Source organism: Erythrolamprus reginae, chromosome 1, assembly GCF_031021105.1.
Source record: "Erythrolamprus reginae isolate rEryReg1 chromosome 1, rEryReg1.hap1, whole genome shotgun sequence".
In the NCBI taxonomy this organism is placed as follows: domain Eukaryota; kingdom Metazoa; phylum Chordata; class Lepidosauria; order Squamata; family Dipsadidae; genus Erythrolamprus; species Erythrolamprus reginae.
In genome coordinates, this window is record NC_091950.1 from 71,511,405 (window position 1) to 71,535,355 (window position 23,951).

The 23,951-nt window shown below is 36.4% G+C and overlaps 1 protein-coding gene across 2 annotated transcripts; it reads left to right on the plus strand.

Moving 5' to 3' along the window:
- The first annotated feature begins 776 nt into the window (after window positions 1-776).
- MBIP (MAP3K12 binding inhibitory protein 1) lies at window positions 777-19,786 on the plus strand. 2 transcript variants are annotated; one of them, XR_011559464.1, is made up of 11 exons: window positions 777-1,091; window positions 5,720-5,839; window positions 7,538-7,759; window positions 7,860-7,956; window positions 9,839-9,904; window positions 11,785-11,937; window positions 13,277-13,374; window positions 14,092-14,130; window positions 15,922-16,008; window positions 16,387-16,483; window positions 17,393-17,711. XR_011559464.1 is itself a non-coding variant. In XM_070755434.1 (10 exons), exons 1-10 carry the CDS (start codon window positions 822-824, stop codon window positions 17,444-17,446), a joined length of 1,206 nt encoding a protein of 401 aa, XP_070611535.1. In that variant the 5' UTR covers window positions 777-821; the 3' UTR covers window positions 17,447-19,786. The 2 variants fall into 2 exon arrangements, 1 of the variants encoding a protein (XP_070611535.1); XM_070755434.1 differs by lacking the exon at window positions 16,387-16,483 and having other exon boundaries at window positions 17,393-19,786.
- The last annotated feature ends 4,165 nt before the right edge of the window (window positions 19,787-23,951 follow it).

Sequence of the window (23,951 nt, forward strand, 5' to 3'; positions counted from 1 at the left end):
AATCCCATGTCCCCCTTTTCCTGTGGCTCGGCCTTTCCCTTTCCCTTTCCGAAAAGGGAAGACATGCCAGCTGCCATTCCCGCTTGGCCTTAGGAGGTTTTTGTAGCATTCTCTAATTTCCCCACTGCACACCTGACCATGTCTCACGGCACACCTGACCATGCCTCACGGCACACTAGTGTGCCGCAGCACTGGTTGAAAAACACTGCACTAGAGTGTCTTCTGTCCCGTCCTATTGCTCTCCTTTATCTCATATACTATTCTTCTTTTCCTATATTTCTTCTATTCTTTCCTTGATATATTTTATTCCTATATCTTCTATTTTTTCTTAGATATATTTTTCTATGAGTATATCCTCTATAATCTTCATTATGTATTTTACTATGTGTACACCCACTATAACCCTCATTGCGTAATGGACAAAATCAATCAATCAATGAAAAAAAAATACTAAGAGAAACATTAGGACAGGGGACAGAAGGCACTCTGGTGCACTTACGCACGCCCCATACTGACCCCTTATGAATCGGGAGGTCAATAGTGGCTATTCTAAGGGTAAAGTTTTGGGGGTTAGGTGATGCAGGACATTATTTGCGTTCCATGCATGCAAGTTGCGGATCTCCATTTCCAACAAATCTGTTTTCCGACGCAACATCGCAGAAGCGCCACTTCTGCAAGAAAAGAGAAGATGAGAGCAGAGCAACGCCTGGAAAGGGGGAAAAAAACAGGAGGCAGCCTCGCAAAAGCGTCACAGCCCGCCCCCTTCCCTCTACGGCAGATCGGCTGCGCTTCGCTCTCAGGATGATTTAGAACTCCTAAAAATGGGAGCGTGGGGGCGGGGGGCAAAGGGTGGTGGTGGAAGACGCCTATTCCGTCATCTCAATGCGACACGAGGCAGGAACATAGACGCGCAATCCCTTACGCGACTAATAAGCGGTTTGTTTTCATCGGCTGTCATGGCCTCCTCCGCAGAAGGAGAGGCGTGCTTGAATGCGCCCCAGGATCCCCCTCCGCCGAGGGATTCCTCCGAAGAGACGTTGGGAGAGATCTTGGGGGATTCCTTGCGATCGCTGCCTCGGTTGATTGGGCAGGTAAGTAAGTGGGGGCGGCGGATGGGAATGAAGCCATACCTCCATTCGGGCAAAGGGACGGGTGTCTAGATAGCGTTCCTCCCTATTCGCTTCGCCTCTGCTTTCTCAGTGCCCGGACGGTGTGTGTGTGTTGTGTGTGTTTTGTGTTTGTGTGTGTAAGACTCCGGAGATAGAGGTTGAAACGAGGCTTGCTTGAAGGGAAGAGACAAGAAAGGTTTCCCAGAGTTGCTGTATAAGGAATTATCCGAGGCTAGCCAAGGAATGAACTAGTAGAAGCCTCTGATTATCAACTTGGTTTCGAGGAGATTGACAACAAAATGAAATTGATTGTCAATTAGCGTTGCTGCCTAAGTGGGCAGTTTGATTTCACAGACGTTTGATTTACTTGGAGTTATATTGTGTTGTTTAAGTGTTCCCTTTATTTTTTTGAGCGAATTTATACATATACATACATACATACATACATACATACATACATACATACATACATACATAGGATGCTCAAAAAAATAAAGGGAACACAATATAACTCCAAGTAAATCAAACTTCTGTGAAATCAAAGTGTCCACTTAGGAAGCAACACTGATTGACAATCAATTTCACATACTGATGTGCACATTCAGTTTTGTACAGAACAAAGTATTCAGTTAGAATATTTCATTCATTCAGATCTAGGATGTGTTATTTGAGTGTTCCCTTTATTTTTTCTTGAGCAGTATATATGCATGTCTGTTTGTTTGTTTATTGTCAAACAAGTATAAAATTATAGTTTGTATTAACATAACAAAGTATAAAGAAGTGATAAAAAGAATAATAGGACAGAAGGACAGGGATGGTAAGCAAATAGTGCGCTTAAGCATGCCCCTTACAGATCTCTTAGAAAAGGAGAGTGGTCAACAGTAGATAATTTAAGGTTGAAGATTTTGGGGTTAGGAGAAGATACAACTGAGTCAGGTAGTGAGTTCCAGGCATTGGAATAATAATCGTCAGATGTTCTGAATGGGCCACAAAGGAAGGAATTCATGTTGCCTTCTTGGGAGGAAATCACTGAAGAATCCCTTTTGCAATGTAATTGGTAGGCCTTCAAGATTTGGAGTTTTTTTTTTCTTTTGTGTTTAATTTAGTTTTGAAATGATATGGTTCTTTTGATGTGGTGTCTTGTGCCTTGTTTTCTTTCACTGCGACAGAATTACCAGTGGATAAGGGAAACTTTCAGAATGGCAAATACAGTGTCATCCCAAAGGTACTTTTTTTAAAGAGGCAACTGGACTTTTTTTTAATTTGAATACATTTTTGCTTCTCATCCAAGAAGCTTCTTCAGCTGAAGAAAGTTCAGTTGCCTCTTGAAAAAAAGCACCTTGGGACAACCATGACCTGGATGACTGAGAATCTCCATAGACATTTAAATATAATCTACCTTCCACAGCAGAGAGAAACAGATGTGACAATATGTTGTGTTCCCATGTATGAGGGGTTACATGACTTTCCCACATACATATACAGGGACACTTGTTTTAGCTTATTTTCATTACTTTGTTCTGTTTTTAAACAATTTGCTTGCTTGTTAATTGTGCAGCTGATATCTAATAGTCTGTCAGCCATGAATAACAGGTTGATTTGATTCATAATGGATGCTGTCACTTTATCTCAAGAAGGGGAGGGGGTGGGAAAACATGTGGATTTCAACATGTTTGCAATATGCTTATACAGTATATGGTTTTAAATAACTGACTATCTATGCACATCTGTCTATAAGTTTGAAATGTTATAGCTAGGACTTGGGGGAAAAGATTTTAAACTTTAATCTGGTTTTAATTTGTGTTATCAAAGAACAGGTCCTCTTGAGTAGGTGAAATGTAACAAATCCGGTCCCATTCTCAAGATCTTGTTTTGGATCCTTGAAAGGTTTTGTTTGCCTATTTTGATTATTTATTCAGATGCGATATTTCTAGTTACATTGCTACCATAGTAGATGGTGTAGTATGTTATTTTGATCGTAAACATTTAAAAGTATACTTAAAAGTTAAAGACGATAAAGAGAGAAACCATAAGAATCTATAAGAATGCTACAGACATTGGTTATAATGAGGAAGAAGAAAGAGAAGTGTGAGCTATAATTTCAAGACTTATTATACAGTATGTCTTTGCCAAAATCCATTTAGTGGATGGAAATGGTGGGAATTAGTTGACTGCCTACTTAAAATGACATTTTCTCCTTTAGATAAACAAGTGGATTTAGATCTGGAAAACAAAAAAAAACAATTTATTTTGTGGCCTTGGCTATATTTAAGAGACTGCTATACTTCCATGATCTGTTAACGTTATTAAAAATCTACTTCACTTGTAATGGTGGAAAACAGCTTTTACAACTGAATACCATAGTGCTCTGAGTACATACTCAAAAGTAAGGCATTGAGCTAAATTTGAATTTCTTCATATAGAATTGCAACCCAAAAATTTCATAAAGTTTGGAACAAATAGAAATATTTTGGATTTTTTTTCTAATTGAAAGCTTTTCTCTTGCACTCTATAAAACATATTAATTTTACAATTAAGTGAACTGAAAGACAATCATCAAAATCATTGGAGCATCAAATACAGAACTGATTATACCAGAATATAGAGCTAAAACCATACATATTTGTAATATCCAACAACATGATATACCTTTACTTCTCATAATATCTTTTACTACAATTATGATTAAATGAAGATGTATCTTTAAAAGATTTTAAATGTATGTTTTATAAATTGTACAAAAAAAATATATCCCCTGGACTCAGGAATACCTAAAATACTCTTACTTATTAGGAAAGTCTCATGCTGTGTAGCAGTTGCTGATGACATGAATAGGGGAAAGGCATTGGTAGCAAGCAGAAATAGTAGTATGATGATTGAGTTAAGCCAGAACCTGTTATCCTCTAGCTATATGTCCTCTACTTATTTAAACATCAGAGAAATAGGAACTGTCCATATCCTGTTGAGAAAGATGGATATATTTGCAAATCTATTTATTTTAACTATCATGTTTGCAGTGATGACATTTTGTTATGTCCTACTTCTGTCAGCAGAATAAATACTAAAATGTTTTTATTAAGTTCTTTAATTGCTTATTAGATTTATAATCTGTTTTCTTTTAAACATGCATATCCTATGGGCAGCAAGCAACCCTGGACAGTTAGTAATGCAGCCCCACAAGCATAATAAACTTTTAATATTTTGTCCATGGTTGAATCTGGACTTCAATTTGTGTGGAAGTTACCACTGTATACCACAATTTTACCAAATATGCTGGAGATCATTTGGAGCAATTTTAGATGGAATATAGAGGGAAGAGATGAAAACATATTCCATATTTTCAGACACTCTACTTATACAGAAATTTGTTTATCTTACATTAATTTATTGCATTTGCATCTCATCACATTCCCATAGAATTCTCAGCAGTTTTACAAGAATGGAAACATTAAAAAATCTATAATCCAGTAAAATCAAAAATCTAAGGCACAAACTAGAAAAACCTGAGTCCCAAAACAGGAAACAGCTAGAAAATAATCTAGAGAAGACAGGTTTCAAGCCCCAAACACTCTTCAGAAGAGCTCCATCTTCAACTGAGAGCAAGGTATATGTCTCTTGAATCTTGTGATTCTAAATATACTTTCTAATCATTATGAATACCTCAATTTACCAACAAGTTGAAATTTGACATCCACAGAATTCAGTGAGCTAGGATTTCTAGAAAAGGAAAAGAGTAATTTATTTTCAATAATCTAAACAAAGTTAATTGGTCTCCATTAAGATGTTTCTAACACCAAACCTGGCAAAGCTGAAATGAACTGTAATAGGGTTCAAGAGGCAACTGGACTTTCTGGTTCTTCTTTGAAGACATTTCGTTTCAGAAGAAAGATAATAAAGCCAGATTTTTATCCATTAATATGATCTTGAACAATATAAAATATATGAATCTGCAGTTACGTGCAATATATTGCAGTAAAAATCCAGTGTTTACAACATTATAACATCTCTAAGTTAAACAATATTCTATTTGATTTAGATGCAGATATCTATCATCTATATATCATTTCTCTCTAATTTTTTAATCTTTAATTCAGTTCAGATTTTTCAATTTGTAATTTTTAAGGAAACTCCAAAACGTTTTTTCCCTGATAACATGTTTTTACACCTTCCCCATTTCTTTTGCAAGCTGTTTTTTTCTAAGTCAATATATTTCAAACAAAATTTTTAAAAACTGGCATATTTGCACATTTTTACATTTGAAATAAACTTGTGGAGACATCCAGGAGAAGCTTCCAAATCAGTACTGCATGCCCATCTTTAAAAAATGAAGCCGCTTTAATAGTTTGAGAAGAAGGACTTTGTGGTTAGTCAGATGGATTCTGAATATTTAATTTCAAAGAATTTGTGCAATAATTATTATCTTTAAAGTTTGTTATTGGGTCTTCTTATTGCCTGTATGGAAAGCAAGCTGTCAGACTAGGCGGGCCGTTGATCTAATTTTGCATGGCAGTTCTTAGGTCACATTTTATTCAGATCTTACCTCCTAGTATACAATAATTGCTAATGTTTTACATTGTAACTTTTTGATGTTATATATTTGGATTTTAAAGTTTAACCTCGAGGAAGATGTGGTGAAAATTAGCATAAACTGGGAGAAATTCCAAGGCATGTCACTACCCCAGCCTAAATTGCTCTTTACTGCTCTTCAGCAGCATATTTCATCTTTACAGGTAAATGTTTTTTATTAAGCACCTTAAATCCTCTACACTACTTTTAAAACTGATGTATTTGCAATACTTGCAGCTAACTATGTGAAAAACCATAAGTTCTTCACTTTTTAAAGGTCCTGTTTTAAGATAACAGGTTTATTGGAATTATTGTGGAAATAATATTGCAAGCTGTTCCGGTTGAGTAGATTGGGAAAATGCATTCCTGTTGATTTCTGCACTTCCACCGTAAATGCAGTACATTTGTATCTGGGGTGGTTATAATTAAGCAATAACACGGCAGGTGTATGTCACGCTAGGATAATGATTCCATGCGTTGGGTGAGTTCTGCCAGTTTGTGGAGTGCTTTCAGTGGATCAAGAAGTGACATTATCCCAGCATGATGCATCCTGGTGTATGTGTGTATTAGCAATTAACTTTAGTGCCAGCAAAGATCTTTTTAAAATAACTTTTTTTTGTGCCTAATGTTTCATCTTATCAAGTAAATAGTTTCAGGGTTACATCATTTTCATTTGATGCTTTTTAATTTTTATTAAAATTAAGTTGCATTCTTTTTATCTTGGATCAATTACTAACGCGAAACTTATGGCCTCAGCCTAGTGCTCAATGAGAATATATCCATAATTGGTTTGCTTTCCTGTTGAATTAGAATGTAATATATCAGCAGCATCTCCTATGACTACTCCATTGGGGGAAAAATACCACATTATTGGCACCATTTAAGTCTGTTCATGGGGAACAGTAATAGTGGAATATTTGTCTATTATACTCTAAATGTACACATTAAAGTAAATAAGATTGATTGGAGATTGAGCAAAAACTAGTTCTTGTGTTGTTCTTTAAATATAATTTTTACTTCTATAGAACAGTTTTATTATTTTCAAAATAAATAATAATGCATGCTGAAACTTCTGTAGATAGGCATAGCGTAAAATCCTGTTTTCAGAATTTCCTGACAATGGGAACAAGAGACAAATGGGAATAGCTACTTTCATACACCTTGTTTGTATTGTTTGAAAGTATTCTTCATGATTGTGTCATTATTCAGTCTTTTTAAAACATAGAGGCATTAAAGAATTGTGAAGCTTTCATTTTTCCTGTATTTTATGACTTAGTAGCAAACACTTAAAAAAAAGAAAATAGGGTTTTAAAATTAAAATTGAAGGAAGTATAGTAATAAAGAGCATTTGTTTTTCAAATATTGGCTTCCCTGGGATAGGTATGAGTCTGGAACAGGATATTTACTTTACTGCCCTTTCAAGTGGGGATGCTGTCAGTGATGTAATGCTAAAGCAAAACCTTTAACAGAATGAGAGTCTTGGCTCTCATAGAAAAATACTTAAGCCTTAGTGTTCCGAATAAGCATTTGAATGACATGTAAATTAAGTGGTATTGGTGCCAAAAGCCGCTGCTTTGATTTGGTACAAAATAGATGAGTAACAGACAGATTTGCTCTGATAGTCTGGGCTCTCTAGAGGGTTTTTTTTTTAATACACAGATTAGTAAAAGACAGTGATGGAAAGGGCAGTGACACTTTGAGTTGGGGTATTTCAATTCTTATTTGATTAGATTATGTAGACAGTAATGAGAACATATGGTCTCTGAAATTATTTTAAGGAGTTTAAGAAATCCCAGGATTTATATGAAAATAAAACATGTTCTGTTGCTTTAAATCAATTCTTTTTCTCTCCTATTACCTAGCTTTTTATAGAAAAACTTCAGCCTTTGATTAAAGAAGAAAATACTACGCCCATTTATAATTTTAGTAAGTCAGAAGATGGACATTTTGCAAGTAGTTCAGATATAATAGATAAAGACCTACAGAAGGAAATGAAACATACAGCCAGTGACTCTACAAATCTGAAAGAAGCTCCTTTTGGTTTTGACCCAGAAGTCGTTCAGATAAAGGCTGGGAAAGCTGAAGTAAGTGAATGTAGGACCATTTCTTTCTATTAAGTCAAAATCCTTTCGATAGGAATGGCAATAATGAATATACTAAATGCAAGTCATTTCTTACCTGCAGATTGAAAGACGAATATCAGCCTTCATTGAAAGGAAACAAGCTGAGATCAATGAAAACAATGTCAGAGAATTTTGCAATGTTATGGATTGTAATCAAGGTAGCTATGCAGCCATACTTTTTCTTACAACATCACTGTTTTTTCTTCCCTCCTCCCCAATAAAGACTACCACTAAAAATGGAGCTAGATTACCTATTAACAGTGAGAAAGGTACCAATTAAACAAAAATTAGATGTTTTTATTTCTCTTTAGATCTATACCATTTATAATAAAACTGCATTGATACCCCACCCCTAAGTTATTTTTTTCCAAGTATATGTCTATGGAAAAAGCACCTCTGGGATTTCCAAGTATATGTAGTCTTTATTTATTTATTTGTACTTATATGTCGCCCAAATCCCAAAGGTCTTTTAGGCAGTTTCCTAGAATAAAATGCAGCTTATATGCATTTTTATATAGGACTTGGAGTGTACCGCAACTTATATGGGAGTAAATCCCACTGAATTTAGAACCAAACTCTGGAATAAAACAAAAAATACTGATTCATTTTTCAAGAAATGTATTAATGCAGTGAATAGAAATAAAATATTTCCAAACCTAAATTTTGATAAAAAATATAAAACCTTGTTAAAAATAAGAGAAACCAAATTCCATTTAGCCTATGTCTTAATAGTATTCTAAATTACTCCAAATTAATTTTGCTTAAATGTAGAATTTGCTAATTTGACCATTAAAATTTTGTTTTTAATGACTACCATTTATTTAGACCAAGCTTCTAGCAAGAATGGTATTTGTGAAATTCACTTAATGAATTTCCTAACCAAACATTGATATGATGGATGGCCATTATACAAAAGTCTGTTTTTACAGTAACATTTCATTCAAGCTGTACCAGTGAGCTCCGATCTTATTACTAAACTGTCATATTTCCAGATTAAGAGTCTTATTTGCTCGATATTAAAAATTCGATTCTAAAATAAAAGATAGAAATTTTATAACCACATTATGACTATTAAAATGAGTTAAATAAAATCCAGTAATCAAATTGTACACACAATTTGCTAGTTATAAATCAAACCAAAAACAAATAGTGACTCATGCATGATGCAAGCCATTTTCTTCTCAGAAACAAAACAAGACTCCTCGAAAGAGAACATATATACCTTTCCTATCACAAGTGGTTTTCATTTCTGAAAATAAACATATTTGTTTCCAAACCAAAAATATCTGTTAAAATAATTTATTAATTATGAAGTTCTTTAGGTAATATATAACTTAACAGAAATGAGCACTATGTTTCTTGCTAAAATCTTTGTTTCTTTACTTAGAGAAAGTATCCAAATTGTGATTTTCAGTTCTAAAAACTAACAGATTTTTTTATCTCCATCTATTGTACATAAAATATATTTGTCTCAAGTAAATTGATTATTTAATAATGCATATTTTATTGTATATTCTAATGTGTATTTGGTAATATTGCATTTTGAAATATGCAGGGTTTTGTAAATATAAAAAAGTTTAAGTTTGTTTACATTTTCACCAGTATACAATTCTGTGCCTAAACATTTGGACTAAACCTTACAGACTTCAGTATGATTTTCCTTGGGCAGCGATATATTACAAGAGTCTGCAAAATTATTTCAATCCTGTGTATAAATGAAAAGTAGTAAAAAACACTTTTCATATAATCCTAGTAAAAATATAACTGTAGACACATCAGAATTATTATTGTTATCTTCTGTATCTGACAGAGTAAGTATGTAATTAAAGTAAGGTAAGTGTGATCAGACAACATATCAAGGCCATAATTATTTATATCCTTATAATTTTAGTACATCTATTGAATTAATCCATGGTGTCTTGTAGCTTAGGCATAATTTCTGAATTCAACCAATATTTCTCACTTAGTTGAACATTTGGAATGACTTCTGAGCTCTCTAAGTAGTTGAAATAATGATTTTTTTGTTCAAAACATCTTTAGAAAACAGCTGTGCTAGAACTGATGCAGTGTTTACACCTTATCCAGGTTTCAAAAGTCATGTGAAGGGTAAGTACTATTATATCTTTCTCTGACCATTTTTCTAAGAGCTAATTAATAAAGGCAACAGAGGCCTCTTCAGTTTCATTAAATATATTTTTGAACTAATTTCACTGTATTCTGTATTCACTGTGTTCATGTTCCTTTCTTTATGTATTTCAAAACAAATTACTGTTGCTAAGTGTTTATCTTAGATTCTGTTAATTTGATAAGCCAATAGCAAGCCCTTTCCCAGCTTCAATAGACTTAATATCTTTATAATTAATGTGTGCAGAAAGAAATACTGAAAAAGTTCATGGAGGAAAGTGTTGAATAATCGAAGAGGTTATAAGACTGCAGATTTAAGTACACCAACTAACTTTTGCTGAATTTAAATTTTTGCTTTATAACAAATGTAATAAATAAATAAATAAACAAGCTGTGAGTATTTTAGCTAATGATCATGGGTCAAAATTCTTTTCCATTTCATTTGGTTAGTTCAAATTTTCCATTTTGAGACTTTAATTTTTTAAAGAAAAATTGTTATTTTAAAAATTTTCCTTTTTGTATTGTAACTGTTGTACTACATTTGAGCTTTATTGTATATTGTGGTCATATTTGACTAGCTCCTTTAATTTATGTTAATAAACAGTAACAATAACATTAAATCAACCATTTTGGGATCACAGAAGAGAAATGAGATTGAAAATTTTAATTAAATAATTTAGTTGCTTGCTGCTTTAAATAAAGGACATAAAAATTCAGACAGTAACATTTTTATTATTATTCTACCATGAAGAAATTGTCTAAAGTGCCCTTTTTGTGAGCTATCATGTGAAGCAGATTTTTTTTTTCAAAAGTCAACTGGACTTTTTTTGTTTTTTGTTTTTGAAGACATATTACTTCTACTCCAAGAAGCTTCTTCAGTTCTGAAGCTTCTTTGAGAGTTGACATGTAATTCAAAACACTTAGTTGGATTCACATTGTGCTAAGTGATGGTACATATCCATTTTATTTTGGTTTAGTATCTTGGTGAACCTAACCACTATCATGTATTATTTATTTATTTATTAGATTTATAGGCCGTCCCTCTTCTCATGGACTTGGGGCGGCTTACAAGGCTAAATTCAATATAACAATAGGAATAATTAATTATGAGCAATTAAAAAAATTAAGAAAAATACAAAACCCCAAGTATAAAACAGTAATTCACACTATTGGGCGAGCGGGATCTATTGCTCACAGTCCCAGGCTTGCCAGCATAGATGCATTTTCAACAGGCAAGGAGAGTGGGGGCGGTATGAATCTCCGGGGAGTGTTGGTTCCAGAGGATTGGGGCCACAACAGAGAAGGCCCTTCACTGCAGACCCACCAGTTGGCATTGTTTGGCCAATGGGACCCAGAGAGGGCTGACTCTGTGCCACCTAACCGGTCACTGGGATAAGTGAGGCAGAAAATGGTCCTGTAAATAATCTGGTCCAATGATAACTTATCATTTAGCATGTTGAATAGCTAGAAATACATTTCTACATAACTGGCTATAATTGGCATATAGAAAAATGCATAGTACAACTGATTATTTTGACAAACTCTTTTTCTTTTTGAAATGTAGCAATATTTCAAGGCACGAATTATACAAAACAGGAATGTTCAGTTTTTTTAAAAAAAAGAAAATAGTAAATCTAGATAAAATACCTCTCACTGGCCATTGTAAAAAAAAATAGTCACATATATTTTAAGCAGGAGATAGGTATGTCTAAGATTGATAGCTTCTGTCAGGATATAATATTGGGAATACAGTACATTCCATTTAATCTAATGGGTCTTTCATCTAAAATGCTATGAACAGATGGATTTGCTGGATCCCGTTATTTGGCAAAATATTAACCTTGTACTTTTAAAAATCCTAGTTTCTCGAGTTATAAATACTTATGGACCTCAAACTAGAAATGAAGATGCCCAGGTTTCCAATCTTAATGCCAACACTCATTCTCATGATTGTGGAAATCAAGCAATAGAAGAGAGACTACAGAACATTGAAGCACATTTAAGGTTACAAACAGGTTAGTAGAATGAGTTTATCGTTGAATTCTAATGTTGTAATGTTTTTCAGCAACAGCCAACAAAAGTGTAATTCCATGCTGGGTCTCTTACATTTATACCATAGAATTTTTACTGAGACAAAGATGAGTTGTAAACAGTAAAAGGCAACCATTCGCTGCCCTACTGGAAAGCTCTGGTTGGGGTGTGTGTGTGTGTGTGAAGAGTCGTACACAGCGCTGGAGGCCTGGATTGGAAGCACCCCAGGCATGGCCCACGGCACCTGCAGCCGCTGTCCCTCTCCAGACCTTGGCCTCCCTTTCCCGCAGCCCTCCTGCTGCCTGGGTCCAGCCTACGGCAGCCTGGGCTCCAGCAGCGCCTCACCGGTCTCCTCCCTGGATGCCTGCAGCTCCTTGGCAGACGGGCCGTTACATCAGCCACCTCTCCGACCTGCTTGGCCAGAAGATGCGCCCGCCTCCCCACCTGCTTGAGTCACCCAGGGGCGAGGCAGTTCGAACAGGCAGGGCGGCAGGCGAGTCTACGGAGAGGGGTGGCATACAAATCTAATAAATAAATAAATCTCCTGGCTGAGCAGCTCAGAGAAGTGGTCGATGTAACGGTCCACCCACCAAGGAGCTGCAGGAGTCCAGGGAGAGAGACCGGCGCACTACTGGAGCCCCGGATGCCCTCGGCCAGGCACAGGCAGAAGGAGGGCCACGGGAAAGCAAAGCCAAGGTCTGGAGAGGGGCCAATCTTTTGCGGGGGAGGTGAGGTGAATTGATAACATTGCTATTGAGCTGTTTTAATGAAATATGAAAATATTTAATTCATAAAGTTATTATAGAAATCTACATTGAAATCTAAAGATAATCTATAAAATTTAATCAATGCTTTTGGGAAAAATATATATTTTATACAGCATTTGTATAAAATATTAAGGAACTCTAGATATACAAATACACAATATAGCAATACGCTTGTCACAAAGAAGACCATAATCAAAATAAAATAAAATTCCTGCATTTAGAATCATTGTGCAAGAACCCCCAGAAATCTAGCCATTTTAATATTCCTGTTTTGTTGAACAGGAAATTTATATCTTGGAGAAATTGGACCTTGTTAATTTTCAGGTTGGGTTCACAGTTATATTTGGAACCATGTACATAAAGAATGGACAAAGTTTTATGATGTCCCAGCAATTTGTTGCATTAGAATATTATTGTTTTGGGCCCTGTCTTTCTCCTTTATTCACATCTTGGTTGGAAAGTCAATCCTCCTCTGAAACCTCCCATTTTTATTTTTTAAAATTGTCCTAGTCACAACATATTTTTGATGCTTCTCCTTTTCAATACTTCACTGTAGGTGGACCAGTGCCAAAAGATATTTATCAGAGGATAAAAAAGCTTGAAGATAAAATTCTTGAATTGGAAGGGATGTCTCCTGAATATTTTCAGTCTGTGGTAAGTAATGTTATTAAGTCTTGGAACCTTGTTCTGAATGTCTTGAATGGGGATGTGTATATTTGGATCCAGAGTTTTCGAAACAGCCTTGTTCAGTTGGTATGAAGTGATAGCTCTGCATGGTGATTTCCATCAAGGTCAATTGGGCTATTAGCAGACACGGGGAATTTTATGTATACACTGGGAAATTCATGGGGCGTTGTTTCAATAAGATTGATTAGCTTTTTAAAAGTGTTCAAAGTGTTTTCCTCTTATATAGCTGTGATGATTTTATCATAAGAGCTGATCTATCAAACGGCTACACATGCACCACACTTGTAATACAAGTGTAAAAAACCAGTTCAGTTGAAGGAAGTTAACAGTTAAAAAATTAACACATTAAACAAAAATCTTTTTCTCTAATTTGCTTTTTTTTTACAGAGAAGTGGGGAGGGGGAGAGAGAGAAAGAGAGAGAAGACTGAGCAACATGCATTGAATCCTTTCAGAAAGATTAGAATAACAATGATAATTTACATAGTAGAAGCACTTCGTTCCTTATCTAAAGAGAGATGAACATGCCCCCTAGAAACTTTAGGTTACATAAAAAAAAAATTAACTGCTCAATAATTCCCATTCATAAAAATATACACCTCTTTCTAGAGGAAAAGGATAGTTACTTTTTATTAAAACTGTAGTACCATTGGTAATGACATATTGCATATTTGGTTTTTTAACAGAATTTGTCTATGAAAAAAAGAAAAATTCAACAAAATCAAGTGAGTTTACTTGTTACATTTATATGTGCTTATAGTTACAAATTTAGAGATGCTTTTATAATCCAGGAAATAGAGGGTGTATCTTTAATTTATTCAGAATGTTATTTCTGTCTCATCACCCAAATGGTTACATGTGTTTTCTAGTTTGTCTTCTTACAATATTAACGTAGGAGTTAAATTTGCTTGACAGGCTTAGAAACTTTCTTGTTAGGGATGTTTAAATTTGGTTCTCAGATATGCCAATTTAATTAAACAGCAGTTGTACCATAATTTTCCAGGTATCATTAGTGCTGGTAGGTACAGTTCTCATAATAACTCACTTATGTAGTCAACTCACACAAAAAAAGCAACATTTTGCAATTGCCTGTTGTGTGTCTGGTGCTTCCGATTCAGTGAAGGTAAAAAGGTGTTTTAGATCATGCAGCATTACAAGAAAAGTGAAGCTACTTTTAAACAGCTACAGATGGAGTTGTGTGGCTGTTCCTATCCCCTGTAGAACTTTTTCCAGGTTATTACTGAAGCATTAATTAGCAGTTTCATGGATTCCACACAAATTTGAATTTGACTAAAACAGTTTTTATTGAAGTAATTTTCTTCAAACTACAGTGGTACCTCTACCTAAGAATGCCTCTACTTACGAACTTTTCTAGATAAGAACCGGGTGTTCAAGATTTTTTTGCCTCTTCTCAAGAACCATTTTCCACTTACAAACCCGAGCCTCCAAAACTGTAACCAGAAAAGGTGGGGAGAAGCCTCTGTGGGGGGCTCTCTAAGAATCTCCTGGGAAGAAACAGGTCCAGAAAAGGCGGGGAGAAGCCTCCATGGGGCCTCTAGGAATCTCCTGGGAGGAAAAAGGGACTCCAACCTCCCTCTGGTTTCCCCAATTGCACACGTTATTTGCTTCTACATTGATTCCTATGGGAAAAATTGCTTCTTCATACAAACGTTTCTACTTAAGAACCTGGTCACGGAACAAATTAAGTTAATAAGTAGAGGTACCACTGAATTTTTTTTTTTCTAAGATTGGTTTTCGATTTATATGGTCAGTAATTTTGTTTGGTTCATTCATTTGAAAATTTTTAATTGACAAAGTCTTTTTCTGTGTTCTGATACTAAACATTTTAAATTTGTCATGGAGATTTTCTTGCTCTAGCCATTAGTATTTAAGTCAGGCATTAACTTTGTATTCATTAGAGCTACACAATATTTCAGAAACAATTTAGAAAATTATTGAAGCATAAGAAAGCATGGATGTAGTGCCTGTGCCTTTTAAAGCTGTTTCCCCTGCCTCGGGATTTCTAGCTGCTTTCTTTAATTGCCGTGTAATACTGACAAAAATGTGGCTGCTTTAAAAAGTTGTGGGCAGGTGCTAAGTTTCTATTCAGATGCACCTTTATGGAATTAAATCCAAAGTTTTGACAGATTTGACACCCATGTGACTCTCATACACATATATCTAATGGTAGCTTCAGTGCTATTGTTACTTTGAATTACAGCTCTTTTTAAAAATTAGTTTTGATGTTAGCTGAAGACCACAACATAAAATCAGGATTTATATTATGGTCTGAAATCTAAGTTTAAATTACTTTTGGCACCAAAGTAATCTTAGATTCCAGACCATGATATTCTTTAAATTAAGGAAGCTTTGAAACTAATGGGGAAGATTGTAAATATGTTGTTCATCCTTTTTCCAGAATATTAACTCCATGCGCTCTCTCAAATTATTTCTTAATTTAAATATTTTTGCTACTAATTCATGATACTAAGCGCCTGTCTTTTCCTGAATGGCAGAACTATACCCTGACTGAACTTGATGAGAAGATCAACGCACTCAAACAAACATTGCTAAGAAAAACAAATGAAGGGATGCCCAAAGTGGTAAATCAGTTTTTTGATTATTGCAATAAGACTTCATTATGCTTTCATGCATATTTAATCTTTTTAGGCAGAGTACTCTAAATCTAGCTTTTATGATGGAAACTAAATATGCACATGAATTTATCTAATTCTTATTGGAAACTTGGAGTAAGTAAGCCATTACTTATCTAGACTGAAAAATGAAGAATGTTTAGGAAATAGCATTATAAATATCTCTTTTCCATTAATGGGAAGGTGGATCTGTGGAATTTTTAGTAGGGGGGGAATATTTTGTTTTTATGTTTCATGCGCTAATAATAATGACGGAACAAACAAATGTCTGTTGAAATATAATTTGTAAGGAGTGTTACTAAAAATGTGACTGTTTATTTCACAAAGCTACAAAATAACTGAAGAAAAAGACTGGTTAATATGAAATGTTCATGGTACCGTTAAAGAGATGAGGATTTTCCTGGTGGAGAGGAAGAGGCTATTTGTAAGAAATTTCTTCATTCACTAATAGCTTATTCTGTATGAAATTCATACAGCATTTTAAGAGAAGCAGTACAGTGTTCCCTCGATTTTCGCGGGGAAAGCGTTCCAAGACCACCCGCAAAAGTCGAATTTCCGCGAAGTAGAGATGCGGAAGTAAATACACTATTTTTGGCTATGAACGGTATCACAAGCCTTCCCTTAACACTTTAAACCCCTAAATTGCAATTTTCCATTCCCTTAGCAACCATTTTATCATCATGTTTATTTATTTATTAAAGTTTATTAAAAAATATTTATTAAAGGCAGATGAAAGTTTGGCGATGATATATGACATCATCAGGCGGGGAAAACCGTGGTATAGGGAAAAAACCCATGAAGTATTTTTTAATTAATATTTTTGAAAAACCGTGGTACAGACTTTTCATGAAATTCGAACCCGCGAAAATCGAGGGAACACTGTACTCACCAAGGTATACACATCCCTGTCCAATCAAATGATGCCAACAGTCATCCCAGCCAATGATTGACCACACTTACTGGGTTTTTTGAAATCTAAAGATTAAGTGTTCTCAGTTTGTTGTGAGTAGGTTTCTGCAGGCAAGGTATACACTTGTCTGGGAGGCCAGTACTGAAAGAAGGAAAAGGGGTAGTTACATTCTGAGACCTTCATAAAGACCTCAGAATGTAAATTTCACCATTGTCTGCTTAATCCCTCACCTTCCTGCCAGTAAATTTGTGCTTTGGCCTATTATTCTCATATCACAATATTTCTTTCCTCCTCCCCAGAGTGCTATGATAGGTATAATAACAAATTTAGAGTAAGTAAGTAAAGTACTTTTCCAAAACAAATATTTATCCCAAAGCAGTGGAAGATTTTGAGTAAATATTTTTTCCCCGTTTTTTTCTGAAGGTGGACATGATTGAGGGGAATGAGTTGGATCCCAAAACATCTTTGAAGGACTAATGTTGAAGTTATCACATTCAAACTTCGATGGAAACTACTTTCATTATGAACTACCATGTAAAATGTGTTCTTTTCTTCAACAATTGATTAGAGTGAGGAGCATTGACACATCTTGCCGTCTCCAAAATGTGCCTTTTCTTCTTCTTGCAGATTTCAGTAAAATTAACCAGGCTATATATCAGTGACTTGTAACTAATACGTTCAGGTATGTCACAATTAAACAAGATTGGGGAATATATATATATATATTCCTCCCCATCCCAAACACCAAGTTTCTCTTTGTCTTTAGTGTTTTCCCTTTAGAGAGAGAAAAAGGGCAAATCCTTATTTGCACAAGGGCAAATAATTCAACAGGAAGAGTTTCTGAGGCAAGCATGCTTGTAGTTGTGGCATGTGTTTTGTTATTTCCATCTGATCTCCTTAGGCTTGAATGGCTAATAATCATAGCTGCTATAGCAGCTCTTTAATCAACTTACTTCCAGGCTAAGTTCAAGGTGTTGCTTCTTACGTTTAAAGATGATGGCAAATCTTGCCAAAAGGGATTGTGTGCGTGTGCTAGCAAGCGCGCATGGGCCCACACCCATTTCCTCCCCCCATGCATGCACACACGCATGCTGCGCATGTGCATAATCCCTCCCCCCATGCATGCCCATAGGCCTCATTGAAGCCTGGGACTGTGAAAAAAACAGCCAAATATTTAATTCCACTTATCTGGACAGTAGACTGGAATCTGTAAAACAGCTTCTACTTTGGATGCCATAACCTTTGGAGCAATAGTCCATTTTTATAAGGAGCTAATTTACACGTAGGACTACCCCCAGCCATGGAATATTGTCCCTAAGGAGCTGTGAGAGTTTCCATTGGCTTGCATTCTCTCTTGATTAAACAATGCTACTGTTTTTTTGGAAGTTTTGATATAATTATGATTGTCTAATGCAATTCAGTTTAAGCGACATGCATTATAAAGCACTAAATAAAAATATTGAAGAACAAAATTGAATAGAAAAAAAGAGAGAAAACAAAGTATTACACAGATGTGACAGGTTTTAATGGAATTTGGAGAAGGCACACAGTGATAGTGATTAATCACAGTTGACTCTGAGCCAATCAGCTAATGTATTTCAAAGTTTAAGTAATAATTTGGATAATAAATTTGGAGGAAAGAAACTTGCAGTCTGCAGAGGGATAGGAGTGAAGGATGTCTCAACCCATCATATCTTTTTTTTTTAAATGACTTTTGCCTGACCTTCTAGCTCAGGGATATCGAACTCGCGGCGTTGCAGCGGTGTCATGTGACATATCGGGATTCCCCCCCCATTGCTCAACCGGGCAGGAGTAGGGCCAGCATGGGACACATCTGGCCTGCAGTCCGCAAGTTTGACATCCCTTTTCTAAGTGGTCATCAGTAAGTAATGTATGTGGCTCCCTTAATATATAGAAAATATATAGAATTTTATATTTGGATCAAAACCTCCTCTATCATCCATGCTCCACACCTGAAGATGATGGATACATATGAAAATTACATTTCTCAAAATAATTGGATTCTCAGTAGTAGATCCATATATTTACATTGCCATTAGAGCTTTTGTCTAGTAGCAAGAGATCCCACAAAGAGCCATCTAAAAGGTTTAGCATTACTCTTTTATTCTTCTGTGTAAATTGAAGCAGTTGTAACATATATTGAGCAATAATTTTTTGCACACAAAGGGATTCTGCCTGGCATAATTTAAGATGTATACCTCCTCCACACTTCATACTATTTCAAACCATAGAGCTGTAGGGGTTTTTTTCTATGTCATAATCTCACAGGCCTGTGAATTAGATTCTGAATTATAACTGGAGTGTATTTGAACATTCTTCATTTTACACACAATAGTAGCACCCTTTATTTGAATCTATACAAGCGATTCAATGCTTATAAAATCAGTATCCAAGGGAAGAGGATAATTATTTTTGCCCTCTTCAAGTGTGTGCTTTGATGCCAGAGAATGGAAAGGGTGGTTTCTCATCTGTATTAACAGAATAGGAAGAACACTAGAATTTCACAGCCTAAACTACAGGACAGAACATTTTTACAAAGGAGCAAAGTCAGCTTTCCTCCATGGGTTGCAGTTACCTATGTGCAGCTTCAAAGAGCCATCAGTACTGGTTTGGTTGTTATTTATTATGTCTGTTTTTACAACATCTTTCATTCCTAACAGAATAACTGTTAATAACCCAATTGTCTGGCTTGCATTCTTGTTCTTTGTTTTATTTTGCAAACTGTCCAACAGTAATGATATCATCAGGATGGCCTATACATTTCACAAAAAAGCAAATAAATAAATGACCACATCATCTCGTTTTGTAAAAGCCATTTGAAATCATTACAATTTGTACTGTTTAAAAATAGTATTTTTTTAAAAAAAAAATCCTATTTGAATACTGAAGTATTCCCGATGGGTAATATAACATATTGATTGGTCTTATGTTGTTGTCTAATTCTGGAATATCTGCTTTGCAGTCAGTTCTTCAGGGAAAGGAGTGGTTCATCTCTAGGAGACTAATTTTCTATAGCTGAGTGCAGGATTTTAATAAATAAACCCAAAAGTGAAGTGCCTATTTGAACAGCCCTCATATCAGCAGGAAATATGAGTGGCTTGGGAAATTTGAACCATTCAGTATTCTGTCTAATATTGTTAAGAACAGTAATAGATTTTTTTCCCTCAATAAACATAAGTGATCTCTTTGTTTGATTTTAATTAAGGAACTGTACTACCACTGAGTAGTTTTCACTCCTAAATGCTAAGCAAATAATTTAGAATAAAAACTTAGAGGTAAGCAGATTTTAAATAAATAAATAAAATTATGCTTGTCAAAGAAAGAACACACACACAGAGAGAGATCTCCCACTGGACCAACCCTACCATTAGTCATGGTGAGTCAATTCTTAAAGCAGCACGAAGAGGACATATAATAGAAAGCTTTTTATTGGGTGGAATTAGGGTTGCTGGAAGTGGGCTGCAGAAATCTAGACAACCAGGAGATGGCAGCAAACAGCTCTGCTGCCATCTAAAGATCATCTGGAATATTACAGTCCAGGTGTAGAAGGACTACAGAATGGTAAGTGTGACTGAGTTTGACCTAAACGATTCTAAGAATGTGCTTCCCTCAAGTATGGTACAAGTTGATTTTCCCCTGTTGCTGATTTTAATTAAAACCCACGTTAAAATCATTTTTGAATAAGGGAAATTTCAAATTCTTACCACCACTATGGGCATAAACTTGTCAGTTTTGAAGAATACAGTCAAGTAACACATTTCAAAACAAACAGTTTGTTATTTTAGTGCTGTATAGAAAGTTGGGAAGGAGAGCGATATGGTGGCCTACTGGTGAAGACACTTGCCTCCCATTAGAAGGTTGAGAGTTCAATCCTAGGTAGGGGAAGATGTTTCTCTCTTAGGGGTGGAAAGAAAAAAAAAATATCTGTGAATTCTGCATGGTGTGCCAGTAAATGCTCAGCTTCATCCAGTTGTATTAAGGGATTATAGAGTTATAAAAACCCTTTCCTGGGGGGGGGGGGAATAAAATGTTGGGAGAGGATATAAACTGAATGACCCCCACAATGTACTTTGTTGAATTGATACTGACAGGAGTCTGATCAGATCAGTTGGATTATTAGCCCAGCTAATGGGGGCGGGTAGGTTCGTCATTTCCTTTCTGAATGTATACATAAACATTTACACACATTATCACATTAAATGCACAAGAGGTGGAGATTTTAGAAAAGCGCCTTTGATAAGATGATATCATCATGAAGAGTAGGTGAAAAGGGAGCTATTGATTGGATTCATATCTGGGGAGGTGTTGAGAATGGTGTCACAATGACTTTAGCAAGAATCAAGCCTCTCAAATTCAGTATTGACTCACCATCAGTCAAAAGGCAGCTTTACTCAGAACAGCTTATATCCTGCAACAATACATTTAACATTTCTGCATTGGCCTTTCCCAGTGGTTGGGAAGATTCGATAGGTGGACAAAATGCTAAATCCAGTCAACATCTGGATGATTGCGATGAACAATAATAGTCAAATGACAGAAATGATTCCCCTTTATGGGGAAGGTTGTTGAGAAGGTGGTGGCACTCCAACTCCAACGGTCCTAGGAAGAAGCCGATTATCTAGGCCCTCAACAGTCAGGATTCAGGCCCGGCTACAGCACGGAAACTGTTTTGGTCACGTTGATGGTTGATCTCTGGCGGGCCCGGGACAGGGGTTTATCCTTTGTCTTAGTGCTTCTCGACCTCTCAGTGGCTTTCGATACCATCGACCATGGTATCCTTCTGCGCCGGCTGGAGGGGTTGGGAGTGGGAAATACTGTTCTCCAGTGGTTCTCCTACCTCTCCGGTCGGTCCTAGTAGGTGTTAGTGGGGAGTCAGAGGTCGACCTCTAGGTTGCTCCCTTGTGGAGTGCCTCTGGTCGGTCCTCTCCCCCCTGCTATTTAATATCTACATGAAACTGCTGGGTGAGATCATCCAAGGGCATGGGGTGAGGTATCAGTACGCAGATGATACCCAGCTTTACATCTCCACCCCATGTCCAGTCAGTGAAGCAGTGGAAGTGATGTGCCGGTGCCTGGAGGCTGTTGGGGTCTGGATGGGTGTCAACAGACACCCTGACAAGACGGAGTGGCTGTGGGTTTTGCCTCCCAAGGACAATTCCATCTGTCCATCCATCACCCTGGGGGGAGAATCACTGACCCCCTCAGAGAGGGTCCGCAACTTGGGCATCCTCCTTGATCCACAGCTCACATTAGAGAAACATCTTTCAGCTGTGACAAGGGGGGCGCTTGCCCAGGTTCACCTGGTGCACCAGTTGTGGCCCTATTTGGACTCGGAGTCACTGTTCACAGTCACTCATACCCTCATCACCTCGAGGCTCAACTACTGTAACGCTCTACATAGGGCTACCTTTGAAAAGTGTTCGGAAACTTCAGATCATGCAGAATGCAGCTGCGAGAGCAATCATGGGCTTCCCCAAGTATGCCCATGTTACACCAACACTCAGCAGTCTGTATTGGTTGCTGATCAGTTTCCGGTCACAATTCAAAGTGTTGGTCATGACCTATAAAGCCCTTCATGGCATCGGGCCAGAATATCTCCGAGACCGCCTTCTGCCATACAAATCCCAGCACCCGGTTAGGTCCCACAGAGTTGGCCTTCTCTGGGTCCCATCGACTAAACAATGTCATCTGGCAGGACCCAGGGGAAGAGCTTTCTCTGTGACCGCCCCAACCCTCTGGAACCAACTCCCCCCGGAGATTAGAACTGCCCCTACCCTCCTTGCCTTTTGTAAACTTCTTAAAACCCACCTCTGCCACCAGGCATGGGGGAACTGAGACATTTCCCCTGGGCCTATACAGTTTATGCATGGTATGTTTGTGTGTATGTATGTTTCTTTTTAAATAAGGGGTTTTTAATGACTTTTAATTATTAGATTTGTTATATATTGTACTATTATTGTTGTGAGCCGCCCCGAGTCTATGGAACGGGGTGGCATACAAATCTAATAAATAAGAATAATAAGAATAAGAATTGAGGAGAAGCAGTTAGAGAAATTAGTAAAATACGAAGATCTAAAAATTGAGCTGCAACGACTCTAGCATAAGCCAGTGAAAGTGGTCCCAGTGGTACTTGGCACGCTGAGCTCAGTGCCAAAGGATCTCAGCGGACATTTGAAAACCATCGGAATTGACAAAATCTCCATCTGTCAATTGCAAAAGGCCACTTTACTGGGATCGGCAAACATAATTCACCGCTACATCACCCAGTGGGAAGCGCTCGACTGGTGGTGAAATATGAAATCCAGCATAGTGATCTCGTTTGCTGTGTTGTATCGACATAATAATAATAATAATAATAATAATAATAATAATAATAATAATAATAATATATAAGACTATTGTAATATATAGTTATAGTAATTAATTACCTGGGACTCTACAACTGAAAGCTTGACACAAAGCTTTGATCTAAATGCTATTTGGAGTTGTTCCATAAAATGACATCTTATACTTAAAGAAACAGCATAGCCATGATTGGCAGTTAAGTACACCATAAGATATGGAGAACTTCCTCTAAAGAGAATCCCATTGTAACCCTTGACTGCAGGCATTGAGGCAGAATGCTGTGTGTTCACAAACTCAGCCATTGCTGTGCACCGAATCTCTCAGTTTAAGTAGAAATGGAGAAATACCATGTTGTACAGGAATAATCTGCTTAAACACATTACAAATTGAGATGCACTCCATGCACAGTGATTACACACACAAAAAGTTTCGACCACAAAACTTCCCTTTTATAAGACTTTCATTTTGGAATTGTTGCAAGAGTTCACCCTCTGTGCTTCCTAAGAGCAACCTACTACCCTCTATAGCAGTGTTTCCCAACCTTGGCAACTTGAAGATATCTGGACTTCAACTCCCAGAATTCCTCAGCCACCATTCACTGGCTGGGGAATTCTGG